Source organism: Erinaceus europaeus, chromosome 2, assembly GCF_950295315.1.
Source record: "Erinaceus europaeus chromosome 2, mEriEur2.1, whole genome shotgun sequence".
Taxonomy (NCBI): Eukaryota; Metazoa; Chordata; class Mammalia; order Eulipotyphla; family Erinaceidae; genus Erinaceus; species Erinaceus europaeus.
The window spans coordinates 58,322,809-58,347,380 of NC_080163.1; the positions used below are offsets into that span (position 1 = coordinate 58,322,809).

A 24,572-nucleotide genomic window follows, 5' to 3' on the forward strand; every position below is an offset into this window, starting at 1 on the left:
ATTTTAAAAGTAGTAAAACTTCTGTTAAATAAAACATGATTATGACTTATGAAATAATTTCAATCTGAGCATGCTGATATTCACATTTTTTGTTGTAGTGGAATCTACTATTCTTGTGCTACTTATAGATGTTTCTTGCTATAACTACCTAGTCATTTGTTTACCTCTGTCTATGAAAATAACTTATATAAATACATAACTTATTTAATGTTTTTGAATGTATTTTTTTCTACTTGAATGGGTTTTGATCAAACATTACAAGATTTCTTTTTTTAGTGGGGGAGGTGATGGAGTAGTTCTACCAGATTACATACCTAGTGCCAATAAGAAATTATTTTTGGCTGATTTGTTTAAAATTTTGTTTTAGAAGGAGTTAAACCATAGGCAGATGTAAGTTTGTTGAAGGGGCTTAGCGTAATTGACTCAATTTGGGGTTGTCTTGTATTTAACCTTCTTGGCAGAATAAAGTTAAGTAAGAAGACTACATTGTTCATAGCACTTTGTTATATTAGTTAAATGATATCATGGCAATAACCTGAGAAGACTGAAAGATGAAAAATGAAGACTTTCTACACAAAATGCTGAACACTATAAAATCAAATGAGACAATTTCAAAGAATATTTCACAAAATGATTTTGTAATCACATTTTTAAAATATTTTATTTTTGTAAATTTTGGATAAAAACAGTGAAACTGTGATTAAAGGGGAAAGATAGAAATAGAGATAAGAGACAGAAATAAAGATAGAGAAAGATACTTGAAACACTGCCTCACTTTACCACTTGTGAAACTTCAATTCTGCAAGGGGGGTGGGGTTGGCATGGGGGGAAAAACTTGAACCAGAATCCTTGTGCATGATACATGCTTCTACCAGATGCACAAACAACTGAAACTTGTAATTGTGTTTTTGTCCTTCTTATTTTTTAGTAAAGCACCATTTCCATGAAATGGCCAATTCCACCATGGTGATGGAGTTTCTCCTTGAGGATTTTGCTAACAAATGGGAACTAAGGTTCCTGCACTTCTTGTCATTTCTTCTGATGTATTTGGCCACCCTGATAGGAAATCTACTCATCCTCATCGCTACCACATTTGACCAGAACCTCCACACACCCATGTACTTTTTCCTCAGAAACCTCTCCATCTTAGATGTGTCTTATGTTTCTGTCACTGTCCCCAATGGTTGTATCAACTCTCTAACTAAAAACAGGTCTATATCTGTAGCTGGGTGTGGGACACAGATCTTCCTAGTCATTTATTGTGCTTATGTAGAACTTCTATTCCTGACAATCATGGCCCATGATCGCTATGTGGCCATTTGCAAGCCTCTCTACTACCCAGTCATCATGAACTACCAGTTCTGTCTCCAGATGACACTGGTCTCCTTGTTAAGTGGCCTCATCTATGCAGGGGTGCACACAGGCAGCACATTCCGGCTGTCCTTCTGTCAGTCCAATGTGGTCCACCAGTTTTTCTGTGACATCCCCTCTCTGTTGAGGCTCTCCTGCTCTGACACCTTCAGTAATTTGCTCCTACTTATTATATCTATTATTGTGGTTTGTGGTGGCAGTTTTATCTGTATCACCATGTCATACATTCACATACTTTCCACTGTGCTGAAGTTTCCAACCAGAGAAAGAGGAAAAGCATTTTCTACCTGTGTTCCTCACATTATTGTGGTACTTGTCTTCCTTATTTCTGGCAGCTATGTGTACCTAAAGCCTTCAACTGCATCTGAAACTTTTCAGGAAATGTTTTTTTCAGTATTTTACACCATAGTTCCTCCTTTCTTGAATCCTGTCATCTATAGTCTTAGAAACAAACAGGTAAAGGAGGCTGTAAAGAAAATATTATTAAAATTTCACCTAAGAAAATAAATGCTTCTGGATGTTTTTGAAATCTGCTTGAGTTTAAATATTTTAGACCACTCAATCCAAAAAATCCTCTTTTGAGGCTGAGAAAATAATTTATAAAATAACACTTCAGTGTTTCAAGTATCCTGTATAAATATAATTTAGCACTTGTTTGTGATAGTTAATGAATAGAAATAAAGTTATTGGTGTGAATAATTTTATATACAATATTATATAAATATGTACAATTATATATTATTCATTCAGATGTGGACATTAATTATAGAATTATTATGAGATTTTCTTCAAAAGAATGTAAAATAAATATAGATTGTGTTATTGCATTATATATATTTACATCTATGGCAATGAAAAGCTATGTTCAAAGTAAGTTATAGTTTATTAAATATAGCAAGTGTAAATTAACACATATTTATACATATTAACATTAAAATGAAAAGTCTTCACTGTAAGAAGTATTTTTTAGGGAGTTGGGTGGTAGCACAGTGGGCTAAGTGCATGTGGCTCAAAGCGCAAGGACCAGCATAAGGATCCTGGTTCGAGCCCTCAGCTCTCCACCTGTACTGGACTTGCTTCACAGGTGGTGAAGCAGGTCTGCAGGTGTCTATCTTTCTCTCCCCCACTCTGTCTTCCCTTCCTCTCTCCATTTCTCTCTGTCCTATCCAACAATGACATCAATAACAACAACAATAATAACTTCAACAACAATAAAAATCAACAAGGGCAACAAAAGTAAAAATAAATATTAAAAAAATTAAAAAGAAGTATTTTTTTTATTTAAGAAAGTATTAATTAACAAAACCATAGGGTAGGAGGGGTACAATTCTACACAATTCCCACCACCTATTCTTCATATCCCACCCCCTCCCCTGATAGTTTTCCCATTCTCTATCCCTCTGGGAGCATGGACCCAGGGTCATTGTGGGTTGCAGAAGGTAGAAGGTCTGGCTTCTATAATTGCTTCCCCGCTGAACATGGGCATTGACTGGTCGGTCCATACTCCCAGTCTGCCTCTCTCTTTCCCTAGTAGGGTGGGTCTTTGGGGAAGCGGAGCTCCAGGATATATTGGTTGGGTCTTCAGTCCAGGGAAGCCTGGCCGGCATCCTGATGACATCTGGAACCTGGTGACTGAAAAGAGAGTTAACATACGAAGCCAAACAAGTTGTTGAGCAATCATGGACCCAAAGCTTGGAATAGTGGAGAGGAAGTGTTAGGGGGGATACTCACTGCAAACTCTAGTGCACTTCTGCTTTCAGGTATATATTTTGCAGTAGTTTATGGATACGTGTGAACATATGCTCTCTCTCACAGAAACTGGTGTATATCTAGGTTTTGGGACTTTGTTAGAAAGTGGACCACCTGGGATGGAATTAGAGTATACTGTGAAAGGAAAGGTCTCACCCGAGTAATGAAGCTGAAGGGTTGTCGTTCCACACGTGTAGTCTCTGGACACAGTCTGAAGTGAAGCATGTTGTATTAATCACTGGAGGAAGGAATTTATTCCTATTAACTGAACTATGGCAATTTTTAATTTCCTTTGTGGATCTTTTTTGGTAATTATTTTGAAATTTCATACTAAATGACTCACAAGGCTAAGCTTTGCTGTTTGACTACAAGTTGAACTCCATTATTTCATCTTAGACTTGTGACTTGATATGTGTTTTTCTGTATATGGAATCATGCCTCAGAATTTTGACAAGATGCTGTTCACTTGTTTGAGAATTTAGTACCTTGAAATGAGAAAAAAACAAGTTTACATAAAGTCATGAGTGGCATTAAAATATCAATTTCTCAGAAACATATAGGTAAGGATATAACAGGTGATAATGTGGTCTTCATGTTGGAAGAAGCTAGGAAGTCTATTTTAGGTATATTCCAAGGGGTCCATGACTTTACTAATTTTTGCCTGAGCTGATAGCTAACATGCAGGTGGGCTGCAAGTATTGTCTGTGAAATGGTGTCAAGAGTTGTGAATAGGACTGGAAAGCTGGATCATAGCAGACAGTAGCTCCCAAATATGGGAAAAGCATATAAGTACTATAAACCTAGACATAGACAAGCCTATGTCTATTCATGTTTAACACAGGAGCCCATGCAACCTCTGCATCCCTGTAGGCCTGAGATCACATTCCATTGTCATAACTAGGAACATTCTAGACTGCACTCATTTCAGGACCTGTCTCCCTCAAGTGTCAGAGTGTATTAACCCAGCTTCCCTTCAGAGTATGGGGCAGTTTCTACTGTTGTTCTACATTGAGGGGAAGTTCCTGTAGGGGCCCACAAAGGGGTCCATTATGTTGTTCCTGATGGAGATGATCAGTAACAGTGGTGAGATGGATCTGTTAAGAGGCCTAGGCCCATCACATCTTTCTGAGAATCCCAGGATTTCCTGTCTAGGCCCCAGATGATGGGTGGCCAGGTAGTGACCAAAAGGGCCATTATTAAAGTATACCAGTCTCTTGCCCTTATTCAGCTTTTGTAGTCTTAATTTATCTGACAAGGTTAGCCTTAGAGTGACTGAGGGATGTGAAATAGGAAGTAGGTGAGGAGGGTATCTAGGTATAAGTAGAAACTATCTGGTTAAGTACTTCATGGTTTCTTTATTAGATCTTTCTAATTTCTTGTTGTACTTTTATTGTAAGGTAAACATTTCCCCCCCCCCCCAACTTATGGATACATGTGCCCTATCTCATGGGCCCTGGTCAACATCTAGGTTCTATAACTTTGTTAGGACATGTGACACCTGAAATGGAACTGAGGACTCCTATGAGCTAGGAAAGTTCTCATCAGATTATTGGAGTTTGAGGTTTGACATCCCAGGACTGGTGTCTCTGGACATAGTCTGAAGTGAAACATGTTGAGTTGGCACTGGTTACACTGATTTGGTTGAAATCACCAGATGTAGTGTAAAATGGTATGGATCAAAAGAAGCATGGAGGAAAACAAGCAACACCCCAGAGTTTCCATAAAAGATCTTACCATGATTTATGTCATTTAATGCTATTTACAAAGAAGTGTATCTTATATGCTGACAAGCTTCCCCCATTGCAGGTAGGGGCTGGAGGCTTGAATTCAGAACCTTGTGCATGGACATGTGTGCTCAGCCAGGTGCACTGTCACCCTACCTGATATCTCTCCTCTTTCTTGGTCTTCTTATCTGAAAATGTTGGGTCACCATGGTACATGTGCTGCTGGAGATAGAACTCAAGACCTCATGCTTGAGAGTCCAATGCTTTATCTAATGCACCACCTCCCAGATATGAATTGTGTATTTTTAAAGCATGCTGTGAATATTTGATACACTGTAATCAGCAAGATCCATATAATTAACACATTCTCTTCTCATAAACTTAACTTTTTGTTCTGTGTTGTGAGAATTTATATTTTGTGCATCTGTGACTATTAAGGTAAACTTTCAGCATCTGTCATTGGATGCATTGGATCGATCTTCCCATGGTGCATCTCGTGAGTATCCATTCATTGGGGAAACTGACGATCCTTCCTAGCTGACTGAATCCACATGGATCCCAGTCACTTTCAAAGCCAGCAACAAGCAGCTCCTGACAGCTTTCAAGCTGTTGGTCCTGCTCTTCGAGTCCTCCAACTTAATGTTGAGGGGCTGTCCTTTGCCAAACGCGTTCTTATTGGTCAATTGGAGATACAGCATCAGGCAGATGTTATCTGCCTACAAGAAACACATATAGCAGTCGATGAAGCTGCTCGATTCACCATCAGTGGATTCAATTTAATATGCTATAGTCTCCATCCTAAACACGGCCGAGCCATCTACGCCAAATCGTGTCTTGCGGACGTTTACCATACGGCCTCTTCGACTCCATTACTATTGGAACTATTCAGCTCGTCAACGTATATAAGCCTCCCAGTGCCTCATGGGATAATGAGGTCCTGCCTAGCCCGAATCACCCAGCCTTCTGCGTTGGAGACTTTAATAGTCATCACCAAGACTGGGGATATTCCTCCACTCGTGCTGACGACTCTATCTTAGCCGACTGGGCTTCAGCGAATGACCTCTCCCTATTATACGATCCCAAACAGCCAGGCTCTTTTCACAGTGCTAGATGGAATAAAGACTCGTCACCCGACCTGTGCTGGATTAGCACAGTCAACAGCCAAGACTTTCCCGCTACGAGACATGTTCTCAAGATCTTCCCGCACAGTCATCACCGCCCAGCTATCATCCACATTGGTCTCCAGCTCCCACTGATTCTGTGCTCGGAGAAACTAAGATGGAACTTTCGGAAAGCAAACTGGCGTTTGTTCAGTGATCTTACCAACAAATCTATTCCTGCAATTCCAATTAACTCTATCCCCTCTGAAGATTCCTACAGGCGCTTCCGCCAAGCCATCTTCAAAGCAGCTTCCCAAGCCATTCCTCGTGGGAGACGTGCTAACTATACACCTTGTCTTGGTGCTGAATGCGAGCAACTACTAAAGCAATATGATGAGTCGGGTGACCCAGATGTGGCTGACCATCTCATTGCCTCCTTGGATGCAGCACGCCAAGCCCACTGGCAGCAACTCACAGAAAGTCTGAACTTCACCCACTCAGGCAGGAAGGCCTGGAAGCTTCTTCACAGACTGGGTGCTGGTAGCCAACCCCCTCCCGTCTCCCATCCTCCCGTATCTCCAAACTCAGTGGCCAGTCACCTAACTCAAGTTGGATGTGCTAAGATCCACCCAGTCTGGAAAAGAGAAATTTCCCATGAGTGGTCATCCCACTTCCGGTTATCTTGTCCATCTCCAAAACTCTCTCCCTTTACACTGTCTGAACTGGAAGACGCTTTGAAGAGGGTTAAACCGGGAACAGCTGCTGGCTATGATAACATCATCCCAGAACTCATTCTTAACCTGGGTCCCGCAGCAAAGAAGTGGCTTGCTTCATTCCTGTCCCACATCTTGGAATCTGAGTCTATGCTCAAAGTTTGGCATCGTGCGAAGATTATAGAGGTTTTGAAACCAAAGAAAGACCCAACACTGGCTGCCAGCTATAGACCAATTTCTCTCCTCTCTGTGTGTTACAAACTCCTTGAGAGGCTGCTTCTGTCACATATTTCTCATCTTACAGAGAAATTCCTATCACCCGCCCAAGCTGGTTTCCGCCCAGGAAGATATACCTGCGAACAAGCCCTGGCCCTCTCAACTTACATTGAAAATGGATTCCAGAAGAATTGAAAGACGGGTGCTGTCTTTGTTGATCTCACAGCAGCCTATGACACGGTCTGGTACCGTGGTCTCCTAGTCAAGTTCTCAAGATGCCTGCCTCCATGGGTGGCCAACACTATATCATTTCTTCTCCAAAACAGAAGATTCCGGGTGCATCTGGGTGACAAATCTAGCAGATGGAGACTTGTCTCAAGTGGCCTCCTCCAGGGCTCTGTTCTGGCTCCTACGCTATTTAATATTTATATCAATGACCTCCCAGAAACTTCTTCAAGGAAGTTCATCTATGCTGATGACATCTGCTGTGCAACTCAGGCATCCAAGTTTGACTTCCTCGAGGAAACACTCACGAAAGACATGTCTCTGACATCTGATTACTGTAAAAAATGGTGACTAATCCCTAGCACTGCAAAAACGGTATCATCTGTTTTCCATCTACACCATGCCTCGGCCTCGCGTGAGCTTAATGTGCAGCTTGGCGATATGAGAATCCGGCATGAAGCCCAGCCAGTCTATCTTGGCGTTACTCTCGATCGCACTCTGTCATTTCACAAACATCTCATAAAAACTGCAGCAAAGGTGGGCGCGAGGAATAACATCATTGCAAGACTGGCCAGCTCCTCATGGGGCGCGAGCGCTTCCACACTACGATCATCATCTCTGGCATTATGCTATTCCACTGCAGAATACTGTGCCCCAGTATGGTTCCGCAGCCCCCATGTCCACTTGGTCGATTCCAAATTATATTCCTCCATGAGGATAATTTCTGGAACCATCTGTTCCACCCCGGTTCCATGGCTGCCAGTTCTTAGCAACATCGCCCTGCCAGATATTCGTTGGGATGCGGCATCATCTAAGTTCATTTCCCACGTCTACGCTCGACCGGACCTGCCAATATACGCGGATATCTTCGCCCACCCTGTCCAACGCTTGACATCTCGTCACCCAATCTGGTCCCCTACGCCTACACTGAACTTCTCTGTTCCAGTCTCTTGGAAACAGAGTTGGCAGTCAGCTGAGGTAAAGAACAAACACCTCATCACAGACCCCTGCAAGCGTCAACCCGGCTTTGACCTAGCACGTTATGATTGGGCTCTCCTCAATCGGTATCGAACAGGCCATGGCCGGTGCGCCGCTATGTTCCATCGCTGGGGAGCCAGAGACGACCCGAACTGCCCCTGCGGCTACAGACAGACTATGACCCACATAGTCAACGACTGCCACCTCTCCAGATTCAAAGGAGGTCTCGAAACTTTACATCAGGCTCAACCTGACACTGTTGACTGGCTACGGAAGAAGGGCAAATGCTAGAAGAAGAAGAAACATCTGTCAGGTATAAAATATAATATTATTGATTATATCCTCATATCTTCAGATTAATTATATATCCTCAGGACTGGTTTCTCCTATAATTGAGGACATTTCCCTTTTGACATACATTTTCCCCCATCTCCTTCACCTGATTCGGGGAACCACAATTCTGTTCTTGATTCTTTGAACTTTACTTAAAAAGTAAAATTGTAAGTGATACCACACCACATTTATCATTCTTTAGTTTATTTGATATATCTTAATTTCCTCAGGTTTGGGCTATGATATAGCAAATGATGGGAGATCCTTTCTGTGACTAAAAGTATTTTATCAAATACATATCACATACCATATATATTTCTGCTTAATTTTATTCTTTTAAAAATATTTATTTATTTATTCCTTTTTGTTGCCCTTGTTGTTTTTTTATTGTTGTAGCTATTACTGATGTCGTTGTTGCTGGATAGGACAGAGAGAAATGGAGAGAAGAGGGGACGACATAGAGGGGGAAAGAAAGATAGACACCTGCAGACCTGCTTCACCACTTGTGAAGCAATGCCCCCTGCAGGTGGGGAGCCAGGGGCTCAAATCTGGATCCTTAATCCCGTCCTTGGGCTTTGCACCACCTGCGCTTAACCTGCTGTGCTACTGTTGGACTCCCATTTCTGCTTAATTTTAATGAAAGTTGAGCAACAGAGTGGGACAGAGAAGCAGAGAGGGAGAGTCAATTGCTCTATTGCTCTGAAGCTTCTCCTCTGCAAGTGGGAACCAGATACATGAAATTGGATCCTTGCACATGCTCATATGTGTGCTCTATTGAGTGAATAACCACTTAACCCTTTAAATAACATTTTAAGTACTTAAAATATTTTTTAAAACACTTAAATATAGTAAAATGTAATCATATATATTAATATGACAATTCTATAATATTCTAACAGTATTAAATATTTAATTACAGATTTATTTTCTGTTTAAATCATATGAGAGAAAGAGAGAAGCCAGACACCTAGGTTGCTTCCAGGGTTTGACTATTACAAATTGTGATACTATGTGCATAGGTGGTATGTACAGATCATTTGGGATGGGTGTGTTTTAATTACTTAGGATATATCCCCAGGAGAGGAATTTCAGGGTCATAGGGTAGGTCCACTTCTAGCCTTCTGAGACTTCTCCGCAGAGGTTGGACCAATTTACATTCCCACCAGCAGTGCAGGAGGGTTCCCTTACCTCCACATCCTCTACATTATTTGCTGTTATTGTCCTTTCTAATGTACAATATTCTCACAGGGATGAAGTGGTATCTTATTATCATCTTTATTTGCATTTCTCTGACAATGACTTGGAGCATTTTTTTTCATGTGTGTTCTCCTTTTGGGTCTCTTCTATGGTTAATCTTCTATTCATATCCTCTCCCCATTTGGATTGAGTCCTTTGCTTTCTGCTGCCAGTTTGGTGAGCTTTTTATATATTTTGGTTTTTAGCCTCTTGTCTGATGTGTGGCATGTAAAGATCTCCCATTTTGTAAGGAATCTTGTATTGGGGTGTTGGTTTCTTTTGCTGTGCAGAAGCTTTTCAATTTGATGTATTCTCATTGGTGTATTTTTGTCTTAGTTTTCCTTGCAATTGGATTTGTATCATTGGAGATGTCTATAAATTTTAGATGAAAGTTACCTCTGCCAATAAGTTTCTCTAAGTTTTTGATAGCATCTAGTTTAACATCAAAGTCCTTAATCCATTAGGCATTTACTTTTGTGTGTGATTAAATGTAGTGGTTCAATTTCATTCTTTTGCTTGTGTCAGCTCAATTTCCCCTACATCGTTTGTTGAAGACACTCTTCTTTCTCCATGTAATAGTTTTGACCTCTTGTCAAAAATTAGATGATCATAAGTGTGGGGGTTTAATTCTGGATTCTTAGTTCTATTCTACTAATCACTGTGTCTGTTTTTGTTCCAGTACCAGGCAGTTTTGATTATAATAGCCCTGTAATATAATTTGAGATCTGGAAATATGATGTCTCCAGTTCTGTTATCTTTTTTCTCAAGATTGTTTTGGCAAGTATAGCTATTTTTTTTTCCTGGTTCCAGATAAACATTTATAGCTTGTACTCTATTCTCTTAAAAACCTAGGTGGAACCTTGATGGGGATTGGACTAAATATGTATATGGCTCTGGGTAGAATATATATTTTGATGATAATCTTCCAATGCATGATCAGCAATACCTTTCTTCTTTATATCTTTTTCTATTTTATTGAATAGTAATTCAATATTTTCAATGTACAAATTTTGGGTTTATTTTTAGATATTGTTGTATAATTTTTTAAATGTAAGGTTGGGTCCAGTTTGCTAAAATTTTTCTTATTATCTTAGTGTCTGTGATCACTAGGAATATTAGAATATAGTTTTCTTTTATAATAATTTGATCCATATATTGGTGTATTCATTTCATTGAGAATATATTACCTATATTTAATGCTTAAGATTTTGAAATTTATTTTGTGTTTAGTGGATCCAAGAGCACCACTCCAGAGCAAATCCAGAGCACCACTCTGGCAAATGTAGTGCCAACATTAGAATTCAGGATGTCATGTATACAGAAGTGTAGCTCTCTTGTCTACATTCCAAGCCATCTCTCCAATCACAGGATCCAGAATGACAGACTTTATACCAGATGAGTGAACTTGAGGATTTTTAACAGTTCCATAATGGCTATAGCTGTTAATTGGAATGACCATATAAGTCAGTTTAAGTTAAAATTATATAGTAATGTATAACTTTTAAATGTTGAATGACACAACCTCTCTAAATTATGAAGACAAATCTCAGTCCTTAACTGTAGTAATTCATTAATTTAATAATAATTTACATGAATATACAGATAAAATATTTCTATCTGTTTATTTCCTGTGTCCACTCATATTTTAATTGGGTCGTATTCACCTGAACTCTGCCTAAAATTACCTTGGGGAACCCTCATTCAATTAATGGCAAGTATTATGTTCCCAAAGCTTTTGCTGGTGATGACATGGGAATGCCTATGTTTTTAAATAAAGTGGAACATAGTTGACCTGTGTATAGAGCAAAAAAAGAACTTGTGTTTGCCTAAAGATACTTGCTTAACCTGTCTGCATGCTAATTTTGCTAAAATTATCTTTCAGACTTTGTTTTGGAGATGCTAACAAGCAAAGATTTATTCTTCTTTCCATGGTAAGGACACAAAAACTCAGGAGTGTGTATTTTGTGTCGATAATTTAAATGAAATTTTCTAAATTTGTTTTTAAGTATTTATTTATTACAGGATAAAATGAGAGAGCAATAGATAGAGGGAAACATCAGAGTGCTGCTTGGTTCTGGCATATGTTGATGTTGGAGACTGAAATTTTGATCTCTATACCTGACCAGTGCTTCTCCTTATCTCTCTTTCTATATCCTTCTATATATCCCTATTCCTTCTCAACTTCTGGCTGTCTCTATCCAATAAACAAATAAATATTTGAAAGGAAAAAAACTTAAAAAATACAAGTTGGATTGATATTGTCAGATATAATAATACAATAAAGGTGATAAATGCGGTATTCAAGAAACTGAACAGTGTAATTAAACCATAGGGAATAAATACAATTTTCTGAGAAAATAATCTCTTAGAAGGAAGTAGGGGAGGACAAGAAATTTGCTATACTGTTAATATGGAACTTCTAGGTTATTATTATTGGTTTTGTGGTTTTATTTTCTTTTGAGATAGACAGAGAAGCAGGAAGAGAATGAAAGAGACCACAGCACTGGTTTCCTTAAATGCAGTGGGAACCAGGATCAGACCTGAGATGACTAAGAAACACTCTAAGCTAGCTCCTTGGACCTACAGGCTATTATATTATGGGCTGTATATTTTTGTGTGGGACTTATGTTGAAATTAATAATAAAGTTAGTGTTGGACAGTGGTTCACCGGTTTAAGTGCACATAGTACTAAGTACAAGGAAAGACCTGCTCAAGGCTCCAGGTTTGAGCTCCAAGCTCCTGCGGGGGTTACCTCACAAGCTGTGAAGCAGGTCAGTAACTGTCTTTCTCTCTCCCTATCTCCCCCTCTTGCCTCAATTTCTTTCTTATCCAATTAAAAAATGAAAAAATGGTTTCCAGGAGCAGTAGAGTTTTTAGTGCAGGCACTAAACCAGCACTAACCCTGGTGGCAAAATAAAAAATATACATACCAAGGTATAGTTCATTCAGTATAGAAACTGCAAGGAATCATCAGTTAAAGGGAAAGCTTTATGAGTAGTGGCAATATGATGTAGTGTTTTTCCTTCTTTCTTTCTCTCTCTTTCTCTATTTTTTTTTAATGTGGAAGGGAAAAAAATGCCTGTTGGGATCAGTGGAATTATGCAAGTGTGACACCCGAGAGAGACAATTAATAATATCAAAATTTAGGCATCAAAATAATTGTATAAGAAGCTGAATTATACAGTGAGGTTATATTGAAAGGTAGGTATGGGGAACTGCTACTAACATTTTAAAAAATATGTATTTATGTATTACTGAGAGAGGGAGAGAGAACTAGAGCTTCACTCTGGAGATGGAACTCAGGACTGCATGTTTGAAGTTCCAACATTTTATCCACTTTCCACCTCCCACTGGCAAGTGTTCAGTCATTTTATTACAATCATATAAGTTCAATAATATTGCTCTAGGGTGTTCAGAAGTGTAGAGAAAATATTTACAAAATGTGTAATCATAAAACTCCAGTAATCATTCTCTCAAATCAACAAATAGATATATTCTCCATCAGTGCTTAACTCATCTGGAGTGATTATCCTTGAACTAGCTGTAATAAAAGTCAGTTTAATTCTTTCTTTTAAAAAATAAGACATCGGATTACATAAAGTTTGTATTTTAAATTGACATGCATGGTATAGCATACGGATTGCACACTTGGAATGCATCATAATATGAAGTGTAATAAATATAGAGAATCTTAATCTTGAAAAGAGTAATGCTACATAAGATATGAGCCTTTATCGCATTTAGATTATATTTTGAAGGAAATTGAACTAGATCATATACTAACATCTTGAACATCTGAAATATCTTTTATTACAGGAGTCTTGCACATATTAACCTACTTAATACAGTATTTATAAAACATTTGATTTCTTAGGTTTAATACTATGAAAGTCACATTTTTAAAAAAATTATTTATTTTCTCTTTTGTTGCCCTTTTTTATTGTTGTAGTTGTTGTTATTGATGTCGTCGTTGTTGGATAGGACAGAGAGAAATGGAGAGAGGAGGGGAAGACAGAGAGGGGGAGAGACAGACAGACACCTGCAGACCTACTTCATCACCTGCGAAGCGACTCCCCTGCAGGTTGAGAGCCCAGGGCTTGAACCGGAATCCTTACACCCCGGTCCTTGTGCTTGGCGCCACATGCGCTTAAACCGCTGTGCTACCGCCTGGCTCCCTGAAAGTCACATTTATGTGCAAATATACAGAAAAAAATGATGCAAAGAACTCATCTTTAATATGTTGATAAATTATCCTGGAGTGGTAAAGCAAAAATAGTAACAGTAACCAACATTTTGTGAACACAAAACCCAACTTTATATAGTCTTAAATGCTTTATAAATTTATATAGTTCCTCTTAATCTTTACTAGTCAACTGAGATTTTGAAGAAATGACTAATTCCACTGTGGTGACAGAATTTCTCCTTGAAGGCTTTGGTGATGCCTGGGAACCGAGGCTGCTGAACTCCATGTTATTTCTACTGATGTATTTGATCACTCTTTTGGGGAATCTTCTCATCGTCTCTGCCACCACATTTGACCAGAATCTGCACACACCCATGTACTTCTTCCTCAGAAATCTGTCTATCTTAGACATGTGTTATATTTCTGTCACTGTCCCCAATGCCTGCATCACCTCTCTAACCAACAACAGGGCCATTTCGGTGGCCGGATGTGCAACTCAGATATTCTTGGTCATTTACTTTGCAATTGTAGAGATGATGTTCCTAACCATCATGGCCCATGACCGCTATGTTGCCATCTGCCAACCCCTCCACTACCCAGTCACAATAAACCACCAGTTTTGTGTTAGGATGACTCTAGTTTCCCTACTCAGTAGTCTCATTTATGCTGGTATGCACACTGGCAATACATTCCGACTGTCTTTCTGTCAGTCCAACGTAGTCCATCAGTTCTTCTGTGATGTCCCCTCTCTGTTGAGTATCTCCTGTTCTGAAACCTCCAGCAATGAAATCTTAATTCTTGTCTCTGCTATTGTAGTTTGTGGTGGTTGCTTTATCTTCATTGCCCTCTCATATGTTCGTATATTTTCTACTGTGCTCAAATTTTCAAACAAAGAACGAGGGAAAGCATTTTCTACTTGTGCTCCTCACATTCTAGTTGTTTCAGTTTTTCTCAGTTCAATATCCTATGTTTGCCTAAAGCCTTCAGTAACAGCTGAAACAACTCACGATATTATTCCTTCTGTACTCTACACAATTGTTCCTCCACTTTTGAATCCCATCATCTACAGTCTTAGAAACAAACAAGTAAAGGAAGCTGTAAGGAAAATAATATTAAGAAAAATTTACTCAGGAAAATTTTAAAGATATATTTCACTGAATTAAGTTTAACCTATGTAAAATACACATTATGTTACAGTTTAAACTGTTGGACTTTACCCATATCATTTTACTTATATCTAATTAAGAAATGTTGCAAAGTATTTAATTATTGTATTTATTTATTTATTTTTACAAGATCACTGCTCAGCTCTGGCTTATAATGGTAAAGAAATTGAACCTGGAACCTCAGAAATTCAAGCATGGGAGCCCTTGCATAACTATTATTCTATACCATCTGCATAAAATATTGATAATTATTTCTCATTTTATAGATTCTCATTCTATTGTCTATAAAGTGTTCCTGTAGAGAATTTTAGCAATAGTATATTTCAATGAATGTACAATAAGCCTTCATTTAATATTGTTGATAAATTCTCAGAAAGTGTGACTTTAAGATGGTGACATATAGGGGTTGGGCAGTAGCGCAGCAGATTAAGTGCACATGGCACAAAGTGCAAGGACTGGTCTAAGGATCCCGGTTTGAGCCCAGCTCCCCACTTGCAGGGGGTCACTTCACAAGAGGTGAAGCAGGTTTGCAGGTGTCTCTCTTTCTCTCCCCCTCTGTCTTCCCCTCCTCTCTTGGTTTCTCTCTGTCCTATCCAATAACAACCACAACAAAATGAGAAAAATGGCCTCTGGGGCAGTGGATTTGTAGTGCTGGCACTGAGCCCCAGCGATAACTCTGGAGGCAAAAAAAAAAAAAGATGGTGACGTATAATAATCAATTTCCATAGAGTTATTGATCCCAGTAGTGGTTAACTTCTTACACTTTTAAAGGTCACAAGAACATCATGAAACTTGTAGATAAAGTGTCAAAAACTTCCAGTAGTAAGCATCATTCACTAATTTATTCTTTTTTGTATGTTTATATTCCATACTTCAGAACATTTTAAAATATTTGAAATGAATTTTTCACAGATTTTTAACTTCCTAAAGTTAAGGGAAAAACATGAAGATAGACATATTTAATTACATTTACATCTATAAGTATATATGACACACATCTGTTTATGTGCCTGCACACACATTTTAGACTGCTAGCAATTAGCAGTAGTTAGCAATAACTGTTATATATTTTATTTTAATCATTTTACTGAGGAGGGGAGGTTAATCTTCAATCTATTTATTATTATTATTATTTTTTTTATTTTGAATCCAGGATTATCGCTGGGCCTCTGTGCCTGTCCTTGTTGCTATTGTTGCCATTACCGTTTTTGGACAGGACAGAGAGAAATCGAGAGGAGACGGGGAGAGAAGGATAGAAACGTGCAGACCTGCTTTACCACAGGTGGGGAGCCAGGGGCTTGAACTGGGATACTTAGGCTGGTCCTTGCGCTTCGCGCATTGTGCACTTAACTCGCTGCACTACCACCCAGCCCCCTTCAATCTATTTTTTTCATGTTCAGAGTTGGGGGAAACCAGAACTTAAGCTGGTAGTATCAAGTAGAAGGAAGCCAACCCTAGACAGGATACTTTTCAATCAGAATTCACACATGTGAGCATGCGCGTGTGTGTGCGCACACACATACACACACACACACACACATACACACTCCCTCTGAGATTACATAGATATGTTAATTAACCTGATATACACATTTATGATATAGAAAAAGAGCAAGGAATACCAAAAAAAAAATCCCATGTAGACGTGGGGAAAGATGAAGACTATGCAGTGATTCCCAACTGGTAATTTTTAATGTCAGTTAAGTTTTAGAATGAGATGATATTGGATGGGAGGACATTACTTGAGAAACTACTGTATATTATTCAAAACATTTACTGAAACTCATTTTTCATTAGATATATTTTTGACTCAATGAATGTTTAAAATGATCAATTATCATCAATGTCTCAAAGGAAATACTAGCATATCAAATAGAAAGACAATTTGAAAGCCATGGTCTGAGAGTTGGTGCAGTGGATAAAACAATAGACTCTCAAGCATGAGGTCCTGAGTTCATTCCTTGGCATCATGAATACCAGAGTGATGTCTGGTTCTTCCTCTCTCCTATCTTTCTCATTAATAAATAAATAAATAAATAATTTTTTAAAAAGACTACTTGTAGGTCTTACTAGCTGATCCTTACTAGAGAGGGAAACACATAAATTAAATGATACCTAAATAAATTCAGTTTAATTAATTTGAAATTAAGAAAATACAATGTAAATATATATATATTCAGGGCTGGGAAGACAACATAATAATTATGTAAAAGAATATCATGCCTGAGCCTCCTAGGTATCAGGTTCAATCCCCAGAACCACTGTAAGCCAGAGCTGAGCTGTGGTCTGGGCTCTTTCTGTATATTTCTCATCTCTCTCTCTCTCAAATAAAATTATATATATGGAATCAAGCTAATACTATCACTCATCTAGAAAGTTTAAAGGAAGATAAAATGTTTGGCCAGTGGTGGTACAGCTGATTGAGGGCACATATTCCATTCACAAATACCCATATTCAAGCCCCCAGTCTCCACCTGCTCCTGAGAGTGGGAGTGGGAGTGGGAAAGCTTCATGAGTAATTAAGAAGTGCTGTGGGTATGTCTGTCTGTCTCTCCTTCTCTGTCTCCCATGTCTGTCTTGGTTTCAAACTATCGTATTTACTGTCGATTGTAAAACATTAATCCCCCAATAAAGAAAAAAATGAAGAAAAGAAAATGTACATTAAATAAGAGCTAGGTAAGCAATGCTTATAGCCAAGTTTTCCATAATAGAGTGATTCCCTGCTGTTTGTTAAGAGATGAGAGAGAGAGAGAGACAGAGAGAGAGAAACAGAGAGAAGGAATTGTCTAACTTCATTTCTGGCTTTGCCTTTTTATTTTCTTCACTATGTTATATATTACCTTTTTAAAATATTTATTTATTCCCTTTTGTTGTCCTTGTCATTTTATTGTTGTAGTTATTACTGTTGTTATTGATGGTGTTGTTTTAGATAGGACAGAGAGAAATGGAGAGGGGAGGGGAAGACAGAGAGGGGGAGAGAAAGATAGACACCTACAGACCTGCTTCACCGGTTGTGAAGGGACTCTCCTGCAGGTGGGGATCCTTATGCTGGTCCTTGCTCTTTCAGCCATGTGTGCTTAACTCATTGCACTACTGCCCGACTCCTGAATGGTATATATTTAAAAGCCAAAAATGTGTTCCAGCATATATATTTGTCAAATAACTTGCACAGTTTCTGAAGAAAATCTCATGTCTGACAACTAGGAAAAAATTAATCTCAATTTTAAACTAAATATGAACTGTCATAACCTTTATAATTATTATATATTTTAAATTAAATATTAACAGTTATAACCTTTGTAATTATTATGTATTTCCTTATGAGAGAAAGAGAAATATACTGTTCTGCACTCATGTTTCATTTATTTTTGTTTTTATCATTTTTATGTGGTGCTGGGAGTTGAGCAAATCCAGTGCGTTACATATACAAGACAGATACTCCACCTCAGAGTCACCTTTTCAGACCTTTCTTAGCCTTTAATTTCATCTTAGCATTTTTTATCCACAAAGATATATTAGTTTGTGTCTACAATGAGAAATTTGTCTTACTACTGTTATTTCAGACATACAAATTAGTTTGCTCTGAAATTTTTGGTTTGCAAACTGCCATATACTTTGCTCCTCATTCATTACAGATTTCTATTTTTTGTAGTAGGTTTTACATTTATTCTCTATTAGATTATCTAGGATTTTGGATAAACTAACAGGTTAATTTAAACTGTTAGTAAGGAGTCATAAGGCATATACCCAGTATCAGTTTGAATAATCAATTTCAAAATGCATAATAGAGAAAAAACTAATTATTTAGAAAAATATTTAAAATATAGACTAAAAATGTCATTTTACTCCACACCTGACAGTAGCAGTGAATATGGATTAGTGGAATAAGTAATATTATGTTTTATGGGGAAAAAAAACTTACTTGACTGATTTGCCTCATACTATCTAGGTCACAGGCGGTGAAGCAGTTCTGCAGGTGTCTTTCTTTCTCTCCCCCTCTCTGTCTTCCCCACCTCTCTCCATTTCTCTGTGTCCTATCCAACAACGACGAAATCAATAATAACTACAACAATAAAACAACAAGGGCAAAAAATGAATAAATAAATAAATAAAATATTTTTTAAAATTCTTTATAACTATTCGATTTTCCTTGTTGTTAGTGTAACCTACTCAGTTCTGCAGAGACATTTATCTTGTAGCCATGACTCTATAGACACTTCCTTTCCCTCAGATTTGTTTATAATTCTTTTTTTAAATCATCTTTATTTATTGGGTAAATACTGCCAGAAACCAAGAAGGTAGGGGAAATAGAGAAGAAGAGAGAGGCTCCTATAGACCTACTTTAACACTTGCAAAGCTTTCCCCATGCAGGTGGGGACTGGGGGCTTGACCCTGAGTCCTTGCTCACTGTAACATATGCGCTCAACCAGGTGCTCCACCACCTGGCCCCAGATTTGTTTATAATTCTACCCAGTGGTCTATGTAGAAAGTTTGAGGAATTTGTCTTTATTCTGTTAAATTCTACTTAGACTTGATCTCTTATCTTTCTCGATCAGTTCAGACCTTCTCCAGTGGATGTTTTATTTACTATGGTCAAACAGATCAAGAGTATCACACTTCAGGTATATGCAAAGTATATTCAAAGATAATGCACCTGTTAAAGTACCTTCCATATTATGCTGGAGGGGTTGGACTTCAAGAATTGGTTAAAAAAAAAAGTAACATAGCACCAGTACTCTGTTGTCTTTCTGACTGTTTCTCTCTCCATCTTTCTCTGAAATACAATGAAAATAAAATGATAGAAACACACATGCATGAGATCCAGGATATACTAAACACTCTTATTAAAGGATTGATCTATTTGCTTAGAGAAAATTCTCCCTTGATAATCCTCCCTTGATATGTACAGAATGAATTGTTTCACTTCCGTCTGTTTTCTACTGAAATGTCCACTGGTCTGTAGACCTGGCTGTCTTAAACGTACAGCCTTTCTTTTTTTCTTTTTTTAAAATATTTATTTATTTATTTATTCCCTTTTGTTGCCCTTGTTTTATTGTGTAGTTATTCTTATTGTCGTCGTTGTTGGATAGGACAGAGAAATGGAGAGAGGAGAGAAGAAAGGGGGAGAGAAAGACAGACACCTGCAGACCTGCTTCACCACCTGTGAAGCGACTCCCCTGCAGATGGAGAGCCGGAGGCTGGAACCTTGATCCTTACTCTGGTCCTTGTACTTTGCATGCCACACGCGCTTAACCCGCTGCGCTACCACCTGACTCCCAAAAGTACAGTTTTTTTCGTAACTCCAAAGCAAACAATTCCATATGCATTTTAAGGTTTTTATTTTATTTTTCAAAGGATTTATCAATCTAGCTATATCATATAGCTCAGATTATGCGTTTTTTTTTTTTTTGCTAGAATATCAGCTTTCCATTGTCAGGATCTTTATGTATTTCTAATTCATCAACGCAGACCAAGTCTATTCAATATGTCGTAGTACATAGTAGTCAACTTACTTTTATTAGATAAAACAGCTTATCTAAATCAATTAATAAACTAATTTTATTGAATTTTGAAGAAAATGTACTTCTGTTTGCTTTCTACTTGACATGTGGCATTAGTGAGTAAAAAAGGAAACAGAACCTTGGAGAGAGAGTTTAACTGGAAAAATAACTGTAAAGAGGGAGTCGGGCCATAGTGCAGCAGGTTAAGTGCTCTTGGTACAAAGCACAAGGACCCACGTAAAGGATCCTGGTTAGAGCCCCCAGCTCCCCACCTGCAGGGGAGTTGCTTCACAGGCAGGAAAGCAGGTCTGCAAGTGTTTATCTTTCTCCCCCCCCCCCCCCCCCCCCCCCCGTCTTCCCCTCCTGTCTCCATTTCTCTCTGTCCTATCCAACAATGACAAGGACAACAATCATAACTACAACAATAAAACAAGGGCAACAAAAGGGAATAAGTAAATAACTAAATAAAAATAAAAAATAACTGTAAAGAAAAGTGAACTGGGAAACAATGAATCAACTAAAACCAAAGAAGGAGAATTGTATAATAAAGCCAAGCATAAAGAAAATCTAATTAAAGAAAAGACTAACTGAACATGATACATGGAAATGAAGTTAGTATTATATCAGAATTCCCATTAATAGCTGTGGGTTTAGATTCATTCAAAGTTCGCAGAAATGAGATAAATGATCTTGAAGTATTTCTTCAGAGCTGCCTTAATTTCCTTGTTCCTTAAGGTATAGATAATTGGGTTCAGGGTTGGAGGAACAACTGTATACAACACAGATACCAGTAGATCAAAAGCAGTGTGGGTATCTGTAGCAGGTTTCATGTAAGCCACTGCAGCAGCACCAAGGAAGAAAGTGACAACAATCAAATGAGGAATACACGTGGAAAAGGCTTTAGACTGACCAACAGCAGATGGGATCTTTATTACTGTAGAAAATATGTTGATGTAGGAATAAGAAATGTAGACAAAACAAACAAAGCTCAACGTAGAGGTGATACCAACTGCTTCAACTTCAGCCAAATAGTCGTCTGAGCAAGAGAGTCTGAGTAACTGTGGAATCTCACAGAAGAATTGATGTACAAGACCAGAAGTCCTAAGGGGCAAGGAGAAGGTTGTAGCTGTGTGCAGGATTCCAGACACCACACCACTGACCCAAGAATACAATACCATCTTGTTACAAGAGTCTCTCTTCATGATGATTTCGTATTGCAAGGGATGACAGATGGCCACATAACGGTCATAGGACATGACTGTGAGTAAGGCCATCTCTGCACAGGCTAAGACTACCACAAGGAAGACCTGGAAGATGCATCCCCAGAGAGAGATGGAGCTGCTGTGGGTCAAGTTATCTACGATGGCTTTGGGAAGGGTGACTGAGATGTAAAAGAGGTCTAACGTAGATAAGTGTTTGAGAAAGAAGTACATAGGGCTCTGGAGATGCTGGTCAAAAGTGGAAATAATAATTATAAGGAGATTACCAATCACAGCTGCCATCCAAATGAATAAAAACATCATACAAAACAAGAGCTTCTGCCACCAAATCTTAGAAAATACCATGAGCTGGAAGATTCTCACAGAGGTTTGATTTGAAACTCCATCACTAGAATGGGAAAAAAAATAAACAAGAAAGTAACATTATAGTTACTTATCCTTTGTTATTGAAAAGTGCCCCAGCTTTTCCTGATCTCTCATTGGATTGACTCAATTGATTTATTTTAATTTGATCAGACAGAAAAAATAAGAAGGAAGGAATAATAGGGAGAGAGAGAGAGAGAGAGACAGAGAGAGAGAGAGAGAGAGAGAGAGATGCAGCACTATTCCACCATTCGTGAAGCTTCCCCCATGCAAGTGGGGTCTTTGTGCATGGTAACTTTTGCACTTAACTAGATGCACCACCTCTCTGCTGTGTGTGTGTGTGTGTACTTTTTTTTTTTTTTTAATTACCACCAGTGTTATTGCTGGGGCTCAGTGCCTGCATGCAAATACACCATTCTGGAGACCCTTTTTTTTTCTTTATTTTTCTTCCTTGTTTGTTAGGACAGATAGAGATTGAAAGAGGAAGGGAAGATAGGGAAAGGGTAAACTGAATGACAGTTCCAGTAAAATGAAAGTGTTGGGCTGGCAAATGGCTCATCTGGAATATGCCAGTTTTAGTGCAGAACCCACTTTATTGGGGCCCTTCGGTACTATGATGTCTTTCTGTCTCTGTCTCTGTATGCATTTATTTTTTTAAATTGTTATTATCTTTATTTATTTATTGGATAGAGACAGCCAGAAATCAAGAAGGGAGAGGGGATAGAGAAGGAGAGACAGAGAGGCACCTGCAACATTGTTTTACTACTTATAAAGCTTCACCCTTGAAGGTGGGGACTGAGGTCTTGAACCTGGGTCTTTGCACACTGTAATGTGTGCACTCAACCAGGTGTGCCACCACCTGACTCCTCTATGTATCTCTTTCTATCTTAAAAAAACTTGACTTGAAATAATAATGCCTCCACAATGATATACACTTATTCATTATATACACATTATATAATGTATATATATATATACATTATATACACATATTCAGTCTTCTAAATGTGAAATTAATTCAAATTTGTTCCTAACTGCTTTATTATTTATTTAAATTCTCATGAATAATGAGTGGAAAGACAAATTTCAACATCATGGATCAATATTCAAGCAAATTACTGTTAAGTGTTTATGCAATAGGTAAGTATAAGTGTTGATCCTGAACTCATGACAGTTCGGAACTATGTGGATTAGTGTTCAAACATAATAGTCTGAAGTCTAAGACCAATACCATACTGTTACACAAACAGACATCAAGAATAGTGAATCAAAACTTAAGGACATAAGTTGAATTAGAGGTTATCTATCAAGTAAAGATTTTTCCTTTCATCTTTATCACCACCCTCCAATAAGTCTCCTGACTATACCAAACACTAACCACCTTTATCTATTATAAAATTTTCAACTTACATATATTGAGTAGTACAGGAGTTCATCTTTATAATGTAGCTTTGTAAAGATCCAACCAGTTGTGTATGGAATCTTAATGTTTGCAATTTGTGAGATTTTATTTTGCTGTTGTCATCTAATTATTATCTCCAGTATCACTCTTTACAATGCGTGTAGGAAAATAAACACTTACAGATGACACTGTATAACAATTATGCTAAATGTTCAAGTGAGTATATAAAGTAGAAGATTCATGTAAGACAGAAAAGATCTCCTCAATAATTCCACACATAAAGAATCCAAGCTTCCTTTTCACAGTTCTACCTTTATATTCTGCAACAAAATGAGTAGGGAATTAATAAATACAGATACATGAGTTTACATTTAGATGTAAAAATAGGCTTCATGGAGCCCAGAAGAGGACCCTATGGGATCCAGTGTTGATTAGTCTCAGTAGATGATGTAAACAAATAAGAATGAGTACTAGGCGACATCACTTATAGGCGGAATTTAAGATACAAGTACAGAAAGGAAGAACACAAAGTAAAATTTGGGCTAGGTTTGGTGTATTGTGCCAAAGCAAAGGATTCTGGGAAAGGATGGTAGGAAGGGAATTGAGATTTGCGACAGGAAGGTCTTTGGGCTACTAGTATAAGTTGGTGTAAAAGGACCTAATTTTGAGGTGAGATTGTTTCGCAGACACCTACCATTCAGAGATGATTAAGTTTACATATGTGTCAATAATTGCACTGTAAACCACTACAATTCCCCTGAATAAAGTGATAAGAAAAGATCAATAAAAAACCCAAAGTAGTGGGGGCTGGGGAGACAGCATAGCAGTTCTGAAAAATACTTTAATACATGAGGGTCTGAGGTCCCAGGTTCAAGCCCAGCACCACTGTAACCCAGAGCTGAGCAGTCTCTGGTTATTCTGTTCTCTCTCTCTCTCTCTCTCTCTCTCTCTCTCTCTCTCTCTCCCCTTACTAAAGTAAATAAAATATAAAACAAAAACAGATAGCACCCCAACACATGTTATTTACACTTTTCTAGTTTCTTTTTTTAAATTAATTTTATTTGTGACTTAATAATGATCTACAGTGTTGTG

At 38.1% G+C, this 24,572-nt stretch overlaps 2 protein-coding genes across 2 annotated transcripts; both read left to right on the forward strand.

The window, feature by feature from the left end:
• The first annotated feature begins 948 nt into the window (after nt 1-948).
• Nucleotides 949-1,878, forward strand: LOC103107646 (olfactory receptor 14C36-like). Its single transcript, XM_007516455.1, has one exon. It carries the CDS (start codon nt 949-951, stop codon nt 1,876-1,878), a length of 930 nt encoding a protein of 309 aa, XP_007516517.1.
• A 12,156-nt stretch (nt 1,879-14,034) lies between these two features.
• On the forward strand, nt 14,035-14,970 carry LOC103107608 (olfactory receptor 14C36-like). The gene has a single exon (XM_016185278.1). It carries the CDS (start codon nt 14,035-14,037, stop codon nt 14,968-14,970), a length of 936 nt encoding a protein of 311 aa, XP_016040764.1.
• The last annotated feature ends 9,602 nt before the right edge of the window (nt 14,971-24,572 follow it).

Excerpts from the sequence above, each read along its gene's own strand:
- LOC103107646 (XM_007516455.1), top strand. The coding sequence starts at position 949 with ATGGCCAATTCCACCATGGTGATGGAGTTTCTCCTTGAGGATTTTGCT.
- LOC103107608 (XM_016185278.1), top strand. The coding sequence starts at position 14,035 with ATGACTAATTCCACTGTGGTGACAGAATTTCTCCTTGAAGGCTTTGGT.